The 17653-nt window shown below is 44.2% G+C and overlaps 1 protein-coding gene across 1 annotated transcript in view; it reads left to right on the top strand.

Moving 5' to 3' along the window:
- The first annotated feature begins 555 nt into the window (after positions 1 to 555).
- Positions 556 to 17653, top strand: part of LOC115331878 (uncharacterized protein K02A2.6-like) — a 64638-nt gene continuing 47540 nt past the window's right edge. The window contains exons 1-3 of the mRNA XM_042292377.1: positions 556 to 1624; positions 7130 to 7304; positions 7388 to 7573. Of these exons, the coding sequence (XP_042148311.1) occupies positions 629 to 1624; positions 7130 to 7304; positions 7388 to 7573 (1357 nt within the window). The 5' untranslated portion in view covers positions 556 to 628. The remainder of the gene's footprint in view (positions 1625 to 7129; positions 7305 to 7387; positions 7574 to 17653) is intronic.

Raw genomic sequence — 17653 nt, 5'->3', positions numbered from 1 at the left:
AACCGAGCTGAAGCCGTTGTATGACTTATTACAGAAGGGCACAAAATGGCGTTGGTCAAGGGCAGAAGACAACGCATTCAACAGAAGTAAGGCGTGGCTTACGCATGAAAACGTCTTAACGTTCTATGACCCAAAAAAGGAATTGGGGCTTGTATGTGACGCTTCAGCGTACGGAGTGGGAGCGGTTCTTTTTCACAGAGTTGGGAATGATGAGAAACCGATTGCTTATGCATCACGAACTCTGAGCAAGGCTGAAAAGGGTTACGCCCAAATTGAAAAAGAGGCCCTAGCAGTTGTTTTTGGGTTGAAAAAGTTTCACAAGTATCTGTATGGCAGAAATTTCAGCATCTATTCGGATCACCAGCCGTTGGCAGGGCTGTTAGGTCATGAAAAACAAATTCCGGCGATGTCAGCAGCCAGGATGCAGAGGTGGGCTCTCTTACTTGCTGCCTACAGTTACAAGTGGGTTTATCGGAAGGGTAGCCAGATTCAGAATGCTGATGCGTTGTCACGTCTGCCTTTGCCCAACGTGAACGATAGCTCAGACTACGTCAGTTTCTTTTCGGCGGTGGACGAAGTGCCATTGTCAGCTCGTGAAATTAGGAGAGAAACTGAAAAGGATAGTGTGATGAAAAGAGTGTTGTTTTTCACACTGAACGGATGGCCTTCACATGTGGATAATGAGGCATTGCAACCGTACTTTGTGCGCCGTCACGAATTGTCGGTTGACCAAGGGTGTGTAACATGGGGAAATCGAGTGATCATTCCCGAAGTGTTTAGGGAAAAAGTGTTGTCCCTGTTGCACGAGGGACATCCAGGCACCACCAGAATGAAAATGCTATCACGTAGTCACGTGTGGTGGCCTTTGATAACATATGATGTCGAAAACACTGTCAAAAACTGTAGTACTTGTCAACTAACGCAGAACGCGCCACCACGTGTTCCATTATTAACGTGGGGTTGGCCAACGCGCAGATGGCAAAGGGTGCACCTTGATTTTGCATACCGGGATCAGAACTGGTTTTTGATTGTCGTAGATGCTCATTCAAAGTGGGTAGAGGTGTTTCTAACGAGTTCTACTACGACAAAATGTACTATCGAAAGATTGCGAAGTGTTTTCGCCGCGTTTGGACTACCAGAAGAGGTAGTGACAGACAATGGACCCCAGTTTGTGGCGACAGAGTTCGTAGAGTTTCTGTCGATGAATGGGGTACGCCACACGAAAAGTCCTCCGTACCATCCCGCCTCAAACGGAAGCGCGGAACGGTGTGTGCAAACCGTCAAGCGGGACCTCCTGAGGCAGGTAATCGACGAGCAACGGACGGGTGTACCGAAATCGATGCAACATCGAGTCGACCAGTTCCTGTTTGCATACAGAAACACCCCAACTGGTACGACCGACAAAACTCCAGCCGAGCTGTTTCTCTCTTGGAAGCCTAGGACCCGTCTGAGCTTCCTTCATCCTGAAATGGAGAGACGCATGAGAGATCGCCAGCAACAAATCAAGACAGCCGCCGACATGAGAAGAGGCTCTTGGCGAACTTTCGAAGAAGGCGACCAAGTCCTCGTCCGGGGATCACGTCCGACAGATCCTGCATGGTTGGTGGGACGTGTTATGAAGAAAGTAAGTGCATCAACCTTCGTCGTGATAGTGCAAGATCAGCATCGGTATGTGCACGTGGATGATGTCCGTCCGAGACACTTCGAAGATTCGTCTGCACAGAGAAGAAATGTCGACACTCCGGCTGCAACACCACGAAGGGCGTCCGGTGGTTCTCGAGACAACATGACAGAGCCTGCTGCCCTCGATATGGAGCCTGTTTCCGAGACAGCGGTACCGACCACACCAGTGCTTCGAAGTAGCATACGACAACGTAGGCCACCGGAGAGGTATTCTTTTGTGAGTCAGCCAAAACATTGATGGGGAAGGAGTGTTGTGTTTGAGTATTGTTTCAATAAATAGCGCGAGGCGGCGGGCAAAGAAGTGAGCGCGCGCCTGGGATGTGCGAGACGAAACGAATGCACGGGACATTAAAACCGTTTGGCTCTGGAAGCTACATCGGCTGCACCTCGTCCTGTCTCTTGTCGTAAGCACCGTGGTCGTAAGCCACAACAGGGGGGGGGGATGTTGCTGCTGATGCGCGTAACCTTTCTGCCAGAACTGGAGATTAAAGCTAACGAAAGCACACTGGGATTCCATTTCCCATGTATTTTGTCAATAAAAGCAGCGTGGGCGTTATTTTGTTTACATGCCACTACTAGAAGCTCGTTACATGACACGTAAGCAGCGTTTCGGTAGGGATCATGACCCGAATCTCACCAGGGGGAGCTTCTTAAGCAAAATACAGAGGGGGTCGAAACTTGGGCAATAACTTGAGAACGACGCTCGTGTGAGACTTACAGCGACTGCCAACGTTCGCTGTCCATCTGAGGTCGCTAAAATCTTTTTTTTTTTTTCAGGTATTTCTTTCATAACACATGTAGTTATATGTAACGTCATATTAATAAGCCGCGCTTAGTCATTTCAATACTTCTATTCTCGGGGACATCTTTCGGATGCAGTTCAGCAACAACCAAAAAATGTTTGGGTGCCTCAATGATGTACAATTGGTCTCTCAACATTTTTTGTACTATCAATAAATACTGTTAAGAAGTAACCACTGACGTTGATAGCTTGCGAAAACATCCATTAGTTTTCTCCTCCGCGCAATAGCAGATGCAGAAAAAATAAAGGAAAGAGACAGCTGTCGATCCCTTCCTCAACTCGCAATTTGAACAAGCGGCCACGTGATCTGACGCTAATTCTATACCGTCAGTGTTCATCATAATCATGCCCTAGGCGGCTAGGGTTCGGAAAGCAAAAGCTTGGGCTGAGCTTCAGATATTTTTAGAGTTGGGCTATTAACATATTTAATTGACATGAGCCGTTACCCGAATGTTTGACGATGCTGACTGTCAAGAACCCGAGCACTCGACTAGGTGTTATGAAAATCGCTTACGTCACGGTGTCACGTGACTCTCAGTGCAAAATCGTGATGTCATGTTACGTCACGCTGTCAACAAGGCTAATACATCTAGTGTCTTCCTCAAATTAAATCGAGTTGACGCAGTCAGTCACTTGACGTCACGAGGTCACGTGACATTACTTGACAACATGTATTTTCACCATGACGTCACGTGACAACGTGACACATGGTTAATCATAGTGCCAATACAAAAGCGCCACAAAAACCCACAATTTACCATACGTTGCAATTCTGTATATGGCAATTTGATGAATAGATAGAAATACTGCTGACCATTTTTATTCCCATATTTTCATTTTGTGATACTAACAAAAAATAAAAAAATAAATTACCTTGAACCGTTTTGAACCGGTTACCGTAATATTTTTTTTCGGTTCGGTTCCGGTTCAGTTCCAAGATGGCGGCGAAGATTTCGGCTCGGTTCAGTTCCAGTTCCGCTAAAAATAACGGTTCGGTTCCGGTTTTCGGTTCGGTTCGGTTCCGGTTCGACACCCTGCTCGAGGGATCGGATGGGGGTTAGCAGGGAGGAGCGCAGCGAGTCGCGCCTTCCGGGCATTTCTTTCTTCTTTTTTGATCTCATAGAGGTCGAAGACTTCTTTGCTTGAAACATCTCGTTGAACGGGCGAAGGGACCGGGCCTTGTGAGGGCTGAATACTTGCTTTTAGCAGTGCCCTCGCGGCCCCGTCCGCCCACTCGTTCCCCGGAATGTTGGCGTGGCCAGGAATCCACGCGATGGTGATCTTCTGTTTAGCCCCGGCGAGGCGAACCAGTTCCCGGATGTGCGCAACCGTAACGTTGCACGTGCTCGACTGCCCAAGTGCGCGAACTGCCTCTTGGGAGTCTGTGTATATGCGGGTTTCACTGATTTCTGGGCGTGACATGGTCGTGGCCGTTTCCACTGCGAACAGAATCGCCAGAAGTTCTGCCATGCAGGTGCTTCGTGTACGTGAGGTAAGCTGGTTGCTCGTCTCGTTGCGAGTAGGTGAGTGCCATGCTATTGCGGTTCGGCCGCTATTGTCCCTCGCTGCATCCGTGTAGAAGACTTCTACGTGTTTGAGGAACTGGCTGATTTCCTTGTTATGAATGGCCGCTTGCGTGGCTCGTCTCTCGGGGCGATCAGGTCCTTCGTGACTTGGAAGGGGTTTGACAGGGGTGACTGCCTCCGCGTTCCAAGGTGGAGTTGGTGTCGGCATGAGCGGGCCGTTGATGAGGCGGGCGCGACCACTGGACGTGAGTATGATTCGACCGTGAGGAGTGCGAGACAGCCGTTGAGCTTGGCTCACCCGCATCTCATCGGAGATATCACGGATAGTATTCATTTGAGCGATGCTCTCGAGTTGGTCAACCTGCGTGAAGCGGGGAAGTCCAGTGACAACTCGCAAGGCTGCTCGTAACATGGTGGTGAGTGCAGCTTCTTGTTTCTTGGCGAGACGAAGATAATTAAGTTCGTACACCACCTTAGAGATCAGGATGGTACGGACGAGGCGTCGAAGGAGGTCGTCCTGTGCACCCCATGCCTTGTTTGAGATGGCCTTGAGTAAGTTTAGGCCTTCTTTCCACTGCGACTTCACCCGCCGGAGCCATGTGATAGCGCCGCCTTTGCGGTCGAATGTTTGACTCCTAGAATTTTGATAGAGTCGGTCTGGGTAATAGGGACTCCATCCACCTGCAGTTGAATGTCTGTACGGGCTCTCCGGCGTCGGCCGGGAATGACCATATAAGTGGTCTTCTCCTTTGATAATAGGTTGCTAAGACCGGCAATCTTGATGGTGTGGAATGCACATTTCAAACGAACTCTGGAAGCACGCCATCAGCACACGCTCAGCAGTCGCGCACATAGCTATAGACGTTTTCACTGTTTACAAAAATCACAGTCCACGCGTGCTAAATCACAGTCCAGCCAGCACTCGCGCGCAATAGACCCTTTTCAAAAGTCAGAGTCCTCTTGTGGCAGTACAAAAAGCTCCAATATTGCCGCTCTAATGGCGGTGATAGGAGATCAAGCGCGACTAAATCAAGCACCCTCGATTTCGTGTATCGAAGGTGTCGTGAAACGGTCAACATATTTTCCTTTTTCTGCTTTATGCTTTCGAAGACGTTCGATTTTTCTGGTGTGGAGAAACGGTGTAGTTCCGCCATTAGAGCGTCGGGTCTGGCTCTGCACAAGGTGGGTAGACTGACTTTCAGAAAGGGTCTATTGCGGCCAGCCAGAAAGCCCAGGTGCATAACACACTAACACAGCAATGAACGCGCCCTCAAACGCTTTTATAGAAAGGTGTATAGCCGCCAGTGAATACTCCGCAAAAGGTGCCGTCCATTCCGCCTATTCGTGGCGCTGCTGCTGCTGCTGCAGCCAATCAATATGGGGTATTCACGTGACGCCATTTTTGTTGGACGTTGTTCGCAGCGCATGTTCAAAACGATGGTCGACAACAACTTCTTTTGGCATATCAGAAGAAGCGAACACCACGCGATCACAGCTTTGACCGGTTCTCGAGGTCTAGTGCGCACGGGTACCCATAGCTTTGAGTTTACTGCCTGCGAGGAAAGCAGGATGCACGTTGAACGTCTATCCCACACAATCATAATCGTTCTTCTTGAAAGACAATTAAGGGGAGCTAGTTCTGAGCATGCGCTGTGAACAACACCTAACAATATGGCGTCTAATATAATACGTTTATTTTGAGGAAAGACAAAACAAGATAGTTTTTGCTGGCCCAAGTGAAATTGTGAAGTGGTATTTCAAGTGGTACCATTTGCTTTCAAGTGGTACCATTTGCTTTCAAGTGGTACCATTTGCAAGTCAAATGGTACCACTTGCAAGTTAAGTGGTACCACTTGCAAGTCAAGTGGTACCACTTACAAGTCAAACGTTACCACTTGCTTGTCAAGTGGTGCCACTTGCAAGCCAAGTGGTACAACGTAGGCTTCAAGTGGTACTACTTGGGCCTCAAGTGGTACCACTTGTGTTACAAATGATGCCACATGAGCTTCAAGTGGTACCACTTGGGTTGCTAATGGCACCAGTTTGAAGAATCGCATATATCCATAATAAAATAAGTGAAAGGTGTTGCTTCAAGTTCAACCTGCAAAAAGATTCAGGTGTCTTCAATATGTTTCTTTTAGTTACATAAAGGCAAGATCAGAGACAATGAATGCAAAGATTTTTCAAGAAAAAGTGAAACGTCCACACTTATTTGAGATGCAATTCAAATATCTTGAAAAGCTTTCACACATGTATACACCTCCTGGAGGTCTTTTCTTTAAATTGAAAAATTTGCAACAATACATTTCTTGAGCTCAATTTAAAAAAACGCAGGGCATGGCAAGTCTTGAGCGTCTCGTCATCCCGTCACAGCCAATGAGATTGCGACATTAGCCGACACGATTGCCGGAGAACCAATCATGAACAAGGAAGATAATGAGTCACGCCCTTAGTTTCTTAAGCCGTCATTTGCCACATGTACTGCGTGTACCAGTTGGGTTGTGTCTTCATTGTTATATTTTCATGTATTAGGAAAACTTCGTCTTCCTCTATGCTATGTGTTCATTCACTTACTTCTTCTTCATCATCATCATTCTTAAATAAAGAGCCTCATTAGAACAGCATAGGTGTTTGGATGTTCCTTCCCGACCAGCAGGGTTCACTGAGGACTTCACATTCTTTTGACGACGGGATGGACGACGGATTTGACATCAAACCTCCTCAAGACTTCTTGAGTAAACCAGGGAAGTCGAAAATTCCCTGGGAGCGATGGATTTCACTCTTCGATTGTTTCATGGGGGCATGTGGGGCTCACGCACTACCCTCAGAATGTCGTCGAAACCTGCTCCGCCACTGCCTGGGAGTGGAGGGTCAACGGGTCTTCCACACGTTGCCTTCCTTCAGCGCTGTCGCTGTGCCGTCGCCAGCAACGACGTCAGTGGCAACCGCTTCTAGAACTCTGACGAGAGATGTCTGCCAAGAGGCTGTCGACACCCTCAGCTTTTCACACACGAACGCCTAAGTGGCCCGAGGCAAATCATTGCGACGATTGGCTTTGCGTGAATTGTGGATTTGGTGTTGACCGCTGCTAAAGCTACGATACCCTTTTGACCCACAGTACTACGTGCATCGGGGCACCACCATCGGCTCCTATCAAGCAGAAAAAATAATGAAGCAGGCCAAACCAACCATGGTGAACAAAGAAATGGCGCAAGCGGTTTGGCGTCACGTGGGACTTGTGGTGGTCCAGAAGGAACTGAGTCCCTTCAACGTTGGCCTCGTCATCCTCATAGGTAAGTGAGTTCAATCTGTTCAATCATATGACTGTATCCCCATGAGCTGTTATTGGATCAGTAGTTTTTTCTTATTTTTGCAGAGACAGTGCAACATTGGGGACACCAGAACAAGGTGCATGTTCACCAAGTCATCACTAACATGTCGACAACCCTGTCACAAAAGATCCAGAACTCCCGAAAAGCTCTGAGGTGCCTGGGCTTTGAAGATTTTTCATCATCAGTCCAAGTGCTTCTACTCTACAAGCACTCTCAACTGCAAAATAAAAGTAAGAAAGACGAACATCAGGCTTTGTTTTTGTGCATCTATATAACAATGGTATTGTTTTCAAGTGGTACCACTAGCAAGTGGTACCACTAGCAAGTGGTACCACGGGGACGTGGTACCACTTCCTAGTGGTACATGTTCAATAAATCACTTGCAAGTGGTACCACTTGCAAAATTTTCACTTGGGGGAGTTATCTAGCAGGAATGGGGTATGAGAGATTGGATATTATGTATAATCTCAGGTTCGCTGACCTGACGTATTCATGGAGCGAGTCTATGATCAGCTTTCTTTGTTGTAGTTATTTTCTAGGGATCACCGAATCCTCATACCATAGGGGTCATAAATGTTGTGGAATTACAAGGGAACCATCCAAAAGGGGGAAAAAACCTAGCAAGAAAGACCTAACAGCTCGAACAGCTCTTATTCAATGAACCGGACACCCCGACTAGAATCAGCTTAAGTCAAAGACAAGGCGACACCACTCTAGACCTGACATGGGCTACCAAGAAGCTAAATTTGGGGCCACACTGCTCATATATGACACAAATAACAATCTTCGAACACCAGTTACAGCAATAGACCTTTTTCATGGTAAACGCCTCCAGGCGGTGCTCCACTTTTGACATACCAGAGAACTTCCGGTTCATAAAAAGTCTGAGCAACGCCCACTTTAGCACCGCTGCTTGAAAAGGCGATAAAACGTTTAACCATCATATCTCCAGAGGAACGCAAATAAGAAAAGAAAAGCGAGATCTGTTAAAATTTTTTCAAAGATTCTTATAAACTAACTTGCCTACTCCAAGACGTTAAACTGTGCAGCCGAAGGCTTTCGTTAAATCTCCAACCTTGTTGTCCGTCTAGCCTTAATGCTTTCTAGCACTGGTGACATAAGCAAGCTCGACGGAACGTAAGCGACAGTTCATGTTTGTAAACAGCAAAAGGGTCGTGGTTCGAATGCCGCATGCCAAGTTTCTCCTTGAACTCATTGCCATGTGGCATTCGAAGCACGAATTTTCCGGTGACTCGCATTCGAATCTGTATGCAGAGCGTCTTTTGTGTGATGTAGTAAGCAGTGTGACCCAGACTTATAACATCATGCTAAAAAAACAAAAAAAAGAAAACACAAAAACATACGCAATGGGCAGCGATTTTTTGTTATTTTGGGACAAAAGAAATATAAACAAACAAGTCGCAATGGTGTGCCGCATTGCAAAGCAGCCGGGTCTCCCAGCGGCACCTTAGAACGATTTTTTAAGGGAGACTTGTGCGTTCTACTTTTTGAAAGCTCACCATTTTGCCTTCTTTAGCATTCATTTGCGTATACGACTACTTTGGGCGCACCCTGATGATATAAAATATAAAACGCCAACGTGCTCGCGCTTTTTAATAGAACGAAATGAGCACGCCTTCCATGCCCTGTCGGACAATGGCTCAACCGGCAAAAACGATATTTTCGTAGGGCGGTTTTTGCTTTCTGATGATTTTTATAGCAGCATTATAAGAAAATGCATTTATCGTAAAGGTATTTTTTTGACAGCAAGCAAATTGTTGTGCGTATGTTTAACAGGCTGGAAGTTAGTCTGCCTCAGTGGACGTCTGGACTCTCAGCTATAGATGAGCAATTCAGCCAGTGCGGTACAACCGCTAACCTGGGGTCTTTAACGTGCACCACGCAGTAGTGATACACGACCGCACGCCGGTACGATGCTCATCCAGATCGAAATGTGCAGGGGTGGGGATTGAACTCAGAGTCACTGGGTTCCGCAGCGTGAGCTTTCGCTCCACGTGCTCCGAGCTGGGTGTGCGCTTCAGCCCACTCGGCCACCGATCCTTCCGGTGGCGGTTATTTACAACAAGAAGTGAGCGAGGGATTGCGGGACCACTGCTGGGAGAAACAACCGGAGCGGTCGGTTTGGGAGGAATCCCATACTTGGGCACCATCTATCCTCCTGCAAGTGAAGCGCTCGGTGCGCCAAACATAATCTGGTCGCCGCGTCGGACAGAGAGTCACCAACTAGATGTGTTTCTTCCACCGTGGTCAGAGCTCATAGCTTTATTTTTTAAAGTTGCTTCTGCTGAGCGAGAGCTCGTGCAGCCGGATAACTTTCTGAGCAAAGAGCTCGCACGTCTAGTTCAGTGGTATTGCCGTTACGGCTGATTTACCTGAGAAAGGCTGCGAAGCAAATATTCAGCCCTTCAAAAAAAAAGAAACATTGTGCAAAATGTATAAACACGGCATATGATCAGAGCCCCCTTCGAGCTGGAATGAATCTACGATATAAAACTACTATTTATGGCGCATGTAAAGTTCGAGGCATGTGTATGGGGACTCGCAGCCGCGGGTTGTTTGCAGGCCGCGTCCCAGAGAGTCGCGGGCCGAATGCGGCCCGCGGGCCGCGTGTTTGAGACCCCAGTGTTAGAGGAACAGATAAGTTGAGTTGAGTTCCTGAATGCAATTAAAATATTTACTTGCGAGCATTTATATAAAGTTTTTTTAATGGCACTGTTTGTTTTGTTTATAAGATGTTCACAATTAAGATTAGAAACGATCATACTGATATCGTCCGCATAACTACAAATTTAGACACTAGAATGAATAGTAATGATGTCGTTTATATAAAAAAGAAATAAAAGTGGACCTAAAGTGCTCCTCTGGGGAAAAACCGGAATTAATGCGGAGCAAAGATGATTTATGCTTGTTTAGGATACATGCTTGTGACGGTTCTGAAAATAGAACTCTGGGAAAAGGGAACACCATACAAAAAGTCGAGAAAGATGCCAGTAGCTAATAATGTTTATTGTAAATTGTGGAGTATAGTCTCCTTTTGGTGCAACAGTACAAATTCTTTTGACGTTAATTTTCAAAATCCAAATTGAGATCCGATTAAAAGATTGTGCTTCATAAAAAAAGGGTAAATTACGAGTAAATAATCTTGTCCTCCACCTTAAAAAAAGGACATATTCAAACCTTAAAATCTATGTTGATGCTACAACATGGAAGGGGCCGCGCTAAAATGTCTTCAGATTTGGTCCTATGCAAAACACACGAAGAGAGCAGAGGGGTCAAAGGTTCACTCTTCCTCCGAAGCTTTGTGAGCGGAAAAGCAGGCGATGAGTCCACGAAAGCAACTCGTCTAAACCGGTTTGATATTTTTAACAAATTCAAGACATTGCATCATACCATCGCACGTTAAAAAAAAAAAAAAAAAAAAAAAGGTTTTGCGTTCGCAGGTGAAGCGGAATTTCCCGCTGGCTTATAAAGGCAGCTCGCCACTCAGGAGACGCAGCGTAGTATTCTTCCGGATTGGTGGTGTCGCTCTCTACGCCTTGCGGCCCGGTTACGACGTCAAGGCTCGATGTACTTTACACGATGTTCGTATGTTTGCCCTGGTAAGCATGGTGGTCAGAATGTGAGAAAGCAGACAAATTTGTCACGATGTCCCCCTTAGTAGTTCTTTATAGAAGTCCGCAAGGTGAGAACTGCTTCACTAAAAGTTTACACAATAAAGAGACGCTCTAGTCTTAACCAAAATGAACGCAATAAACCGAGTGGGTTTCAAGCCACAGTCACACTGCCAGTACATCAAGCACACACACAAAAACAACAACAACAACAACAACAACAACAACACTGTGTTTGTTGCAGACATAATGACAGAATGGACCTTTTGCGAGAAGCGTTCTGCGCACGCGCGAGCGCCCGATGCCAAGCGGTGGAAGTCGGCACGAAAAATCGAGGAAATTCGGAAGGAGGCTGTGGATCAGCGAGTAGAACACGTAATTGCAGCATATATATAATTGTGTTACACAAAAAAAGAAAGTGGGCGGAAAGAAAAACACGACGTTAGGGTGGACGCTACGGATTTACCTCTTTAAAATCGCGTTGGGCACGCGACGCAGCTCAGAGAGCGGAGCAACTGGTAGCGTAGCTCCCATTATCGATTGGTAGCGCAAGTAGGTCACTTCCTCGATTTTTAGTTCGTGCAGCCACCGCCTGGTGCCGTCGGTATTTGGAAAAGGTCCATTATCTGCGGTCACGCTCCAAGCATGTTCCAAGCATGTTGGCTTCAGACGTGCTTCGATCATGTCTGGAGACGGTACTTTGAATTAGGTATTAGCAGTGGGGCCGTGGCGCAGCACGGCGCAGCAGAATATATACTGCGTCGACGACTTGACGAGCGGCTATGTCGAGAAGTGTTACGTCATCGAAATTGGTGGTTTTAAGCTTGTTTTGTTTCAAAGTAAGAAAAAGATCCTGCTGTTCGCGTGCGTTGAGTTTAAGGCTGTTTCACCGCTTTTATTTCTTATATATATTAACGATCTTCCTCACTAGATAACATCATCTATTAGGCTTTTCGCGGATGACTGCGTAATTTACCGTCGCATCACTAACCCTGAAGATTCATTACTACTATAGCAGGATCTAATTGTTCTGTCTCATTGGTGTAACACGTGGCAGATGAAGGTCAATGTAACCAAGAGCAAACTTTTGACATTCACTGGTCAGCGATCTCCTATTGTACGTAACTACACCTTACTAACACTGCCTCTCGAAAAAGTACCAACTTACAAATATTTAGGCGTAACATTTTCTGATGACCTAACTTGGAATACTCATATTGACAATGTAGTGGCTAGTGCATGCAGATCTCTAGGATACATCAAACGTAACCTATACCCCACTCCCCGTTGTGTTAAACTAACTGCCTATAAGACTTTCGTCCGATCAAAATTGGACTACGCCAACTTTATTTGGTGGCCTCATCAATCATATCTCATTACTAAACTCGAATCGGTGCAAAACAAGGCCTCACGTTTTATAACACACGACTACTCGCGAACGTCTAGCGTAACTGCACTAAAATTCAACCTCGACCTATGCCCTCTATCTCAAAGATCTCAACTTGATCGTCTTGTCCTTTTTCACAAAACTTACTATTCCTCTTCTGATTTTCGAAACACCAACTGTCAACCATCACCTCACATCTCCTTGCGTCATGACCACAGCCTAAAAATTAAACCTCTATTCGCCAGAACTAATAAATTCCAAAATTCCCCATTTTCTCTCGCTGTTACTAACTGGAATTCCCTTCCTGAATCCATAGTACGTGAATCTAACCCTAAGACATTCCGTGAACTATGCAAGGCACACCTGAAAAGCGTTGATCCTTAACATGTTTATCTGCTAATTATTTTTTATGCATGTTATGTTCTGATATCTGTCCAAATTAGTTTGTAGTTCTTTTGTTTTCTTTTTGCGTTTTCGTATTATTTACCTTGTCGTCACTTTTTTGCCATCTGTATATGTCATTTGATCCCCCCTCATGTAATGCATTTCATTTGAAATGCCTTTGAGGTAAAATAAACTGAACTGAACTGAACTGCGATTCTCGTCCGAAATCGGTGCGATTTTGAGTAAATGTCCGATTAAATCGCAATCGCACTGTCGCAGCGGCTCTGCGACTGGTTTCCATCGAGTTGGTATTTTGTCGTAGAGTTGGTGCGATCGCTTTCTCGTCAACCAATAGCGACCCTCGCGCCGCGCGTAACGTGACAGGAAGAGGCAAAGAGGTGGCTGTTCATTAGCCAGCTTTCATCAGCAATAGATGCGTATTCGAAAATAAATTAAGACACCTCAAAGCTTTTGGTTTATTGTCGTCTATTCACAAATGACATTGTGAATATTGACCAAACAACTAAATTGACAATATATGCTGACGATACAACACTTCTGTATGCTGCGGACGATCCTGAGGAGCTCGTGTCAAAAGTAAACCTATTGTTAGGTCAGATACGGTATGGACAAAAAAGAACGCTTTAAAAATAAATACAAGTAAAACTAAAGCCGTACTATTTCGACCTAAGCATAAAATTCTCCCTTCAATAAACACCATTACTTTAAACTCGGTAAATATCGAATTAACTGATAATTTTAAAACACTTGGAGTAGTGTTTTTTCAGAATATGTCCTGGGATAGCCATATTGAACATTTAAATAAAAAATTGTCAAGAACTGTGGGTATTATATGTCGGCATCGGTATTTACTTCCTACATCTGTTAAAATATTATAATACAAATCATTATTTTATTCCCATTGAAATTATGGTTCGTTAGTTTGGGGTACTACCACTGCAACTAATCTTGAGAAGGTGCACCTGCTTCAAAAAAGAATGTTGCGAGTAATTGCAAACGTACCTTATCTTTCGCACACGGAAAACCTGTTTAAAAGTTATCATATACTCAGTATTCACAATCTTTATAACTATAGGCTATCCACAAAACTTAGAACAGAATTTCTTTACAACACTTCATCCCTGGTAGAATTGTCTGCCTTGCAACAACATATCGTACCATACCAAATTCGTAATCCAGATTACTGGCACGTACCAACGTGTCGGCTAAACACAGGAAAGGAAATGTTAGCATACCGAATCCCAAAGCTTCTAAATGTATTGCATTCTAAAGGTGTCTTTATAGATAGATTAAGCCTGGGTGCATTGCGATCTGTCATGCATGATTTTGCATATATAGATTGATGCGATTTTTTTTCTTAGTTTAAAAGTGTGTTTTGTGTTGATTTGCGAATGTCAACTAATATGGCGCTCAGTGGCGTTTTCTAGTTTCATGTTTTTTTATTTTGTTTTGTTTTTTTCGTATTCATTCTGAATATGCACGATTTTTTTGTTTATTGATATTTCCGACGCTTCTGCGGAATGTACTGGAGCTGAGAACTCGTCAAGCCGCGTAGCGCGGCTTTTTTTCTTGGCTCCACCATTAGGTGTAATGGAAATAAACTGTTATTAATATTATTATTAATTATTAAAAATTTCTAGTTACACATTGTATTCGTAAAACATTTGTGTTTATTAAGACGTTTTTGTTGTATTTTAGGCAAAGTCAAACGCGTCGCGTCCGTGTCCGCCGCAACTAACCCTGGGTAGAAGAGCCGGCCGCGCCGACAGAAATCACGCGGCTGTTGGAGCATGCATGTGAAACCAAACATTGCGATCGCACTCGCTGCGTCGGCTGTCGCACCGATTTTTTCGCACAGTCGCTGCATGTGAAACAGACTATACACATGCGCACGCACAGACAGACATACACGATGCTCAAGCACACACATACGCCATACTCACGCACACACACACACATACATCCGCATGTACACACATTTTTTTCTTTTTAAACTAGAAACGTATATAGCATGTAAATAAAAAAATCTTGCCGCTTTTCTTTTTTTCGCAACTGAAAGTACGAGGTTTTAAGAGTTTGCCTACGTTTACTTTCTTTTACGGTTTATAAGTGCTGTGGGAAGTCAAGTATCCTCGATGATGATGGTCCTGTTTAAGAAAAAACGGAACGATAACTGCGTAATCTTACTGAGGTCAAACTATTTCGTAACGTTCGGGCTATGCACATTTTACGCCGCGATACAAACGATCAAGCGATGATTTTTTTTCTTCCTCGTTAAACCTTCGCCATTAAAAAAAAGAAAAGAAAGGAAAACATCAGGCAGTTTACCACGACAGATAAAATTATCCATTATATAGAGACTGCTGCTAAAGAGAACTCGAACATATAGAACCTTTGAATAGCCCCTTCTCTCCTCGTCGAATTAACGGTCGTTAGAGTGATTTGTTTCTAAGCAGTTTTTTTTTTTTCTGCGTTAAAAAAAGGAAGTATTAATATAACAAAATTTTTCGGTTTCCCTCGGAAGTACCTATTTTACAAAATTCTCATCATATACTCTCTCTTTTTTCGTTTTTTAAGAGACGCAACCTTTGCCGAAATTATTGGGCCGTTTCGGCGCCGTTTGCTTCGATTGTTGAAACAAAGTAGGGAACCTTTTTTTTTCGAAATATTTTTTTTTCGCTATTTCTTTACACAAAAAAGGGACACCGAACGCCCAAGCGGCACGCACATTTGTAATAACAATGGTACAGCTGAGGGCCACTGAGGAGTGGGAGGGACGGCAGGGGGCTGCGCTAAATAACCATTAATTATGCATGCGAAAGAGACACGTTGTTGTAATTGAATGTAAAACGACACTGGAACATAAATTTGCATCGTTTAAAACAAAGACCGTCGGGGTACTAAACGCCGGCTTTGAGTTTTAAGGAATTGTTTGGTAATTTTTGGGGGGTTATTATCTTTTGTTTGCTGTTCTCTGAGCAAAATCAGTCTTCGACAAGAAAAAATAAAAATAAATAGAAGTATGTAGCAGACACGAATCAGAACGCACACATTTTTTTCGTCGTAGATTACACGAAATCATTCGAATATTTTTTTTTGTGGTCGTTGTTGCGCTGAATAAAAGATAAAAAACTCTAATAAATAATAAATGGGAGAAGATCTTCGTTGGTGCTCACCTATTTTGAAGAAAAAAAAAAAAAAAACATGTCGTGTGCTTACTTTTTGTGCTCATGGAAATGATTGATTTCTATGTTTTCGCTTTGAATGCGGCTTAGAAAACAAAACAAAACAGAAACATACTTTAATTTTTGTTTCGTTATAGTTGCGTGACTGAACTACATGAGTATTCAATGAATCGCATTAAAGTTCACGAGATAAAAAAAAATTGAAAGAAGGAAAAAGAATTACGGTATATCTGAGTAGTAAAATTTCCGCTATTCAAATATTGCGGATGTAGCTGCTAAGTATCTTGAGGTGCCCCCATTCCCCTGAATTGTGTGTATGTCTATCTGTAGATATGCGTGTGCAATTAATCATGAATCTCGAGATTTGGAAACCACCGTAAAGCAATTACGCGAAACTCTCTGACAATTCTCGGTGTATTCGTTCGAAAAACATACATTGTGATAAAATACTTTATTCGGTGAGCCACTTCCTTTAGCAAAGCAAAAAAAAAAAAGACTGTTTTTAATTTTTTTTTGTACATGTGTCTGCGCCTTTAGGTTTCTTGACGAGGGGAAAGTTGGGCGAGTTGGTGAGCGCTTGGTCCTGTCCTTCATTCTCTGTTTCACCCTCGTCTGTGTTTGCACTCTTTACACCATGAGCATTATCGTTTCTACTCGCGCTGTTTCCACCATGAGGTTTTAATGTTTAGATTTCTAGGCACCACTGAAATGACCGGAACTTTATTTTGCGAATATGTCTTTAAAAAAGCGATGCAATAATTTTTGAACTTCCAATAAATACAGCTTAGAATTATACCTTGACAGATATGTCCTGTTAAAACACGTTTATTTTTTTTTTTTTTATCTACGCAGTGGCCGTCACAGAAACAAACCCAAGAAAAACGAGCATCTTACCCCCTCAACTCGCAGCCAGAACAAGCGACCACGTGATCTGGAGCCGATTATATGCCGCCAATGTTTAAAACATAGCCACGCGCTGGGCAATTGGCAGAGCACAAGGCGCAAGCTGAGTACTGTTGAGGTTCGGTTCCTCCCGTCATCCCAGCGATTGTGTACGAGCGACTACCCGAATGCATGTCGAGGCATTGTCACGAGCCAAAATCCAATGCACACGCAGTGCTCGTACACAATGTATCGACCTCACCTTAATTTTTTTTTAATATGCATTAAAGCCAAAAGATGTTGTTTCCTAAGTTTTGCGGCCAAATATTGCGTCTAGAGTTTACAAACCTAGTTTAAAATTTCTATGTTTTGGAGATTCTGAAACGACCATACGACACCGCGTGGGAACCAGAGGCAAGAAAACGTCATTATAAGTGATATATAAAAGGGAAAGCATATTCCACTTTATTTAATGTTCAGACAACATATCAAAAATGATAAAAAATATTTTATTGGCGCTCTTTTATTATTTAAATTAAAGCGCATCACGTGATTGCGGTTCAGTGGCCGAAGATCCATTTCTGGCCGCCATGCCAACAGTGCCCGCCATGCCACCGTGCGCGTTGTGAGATACTAGGGGATTGTAGTAGACCGCTTTTCTCCTCCACTACGGTATCCGTGAAGAAATCGCCGCAGCTGCGCATGCGCACCGCCAGCCTTATCTGCATAGTTCAAAATCTTGTGGCGGATTACGGAGCGCTATCCGGGTGCTTAGCGGGCTGCGGAAACGGTCTACTACAATTCCCCACTAGGGAATTG

Source organism: Ixodes scapularis, unplaced genomic scaffold (assembly GCF_016920785.2).
Source record: "Ixodes scapularis isolate PalLabHiFi unplaced genomic scaffold, ASM1692078v2 PGA_scaffold0__279_contigs__length_252992795, whole genome shotgun sequence".
NCBI lineage: Eukaryota > Metazoa > Arthropoda > Arachnida > Ixodida > Ixodidae > Ixodes > Ixodes scapularis.
The sequence above is the reverse complement of the archived record's forward strand: the minus strand, read 5'-3'. Positions and strand labels throughout refer to the sequence as shown.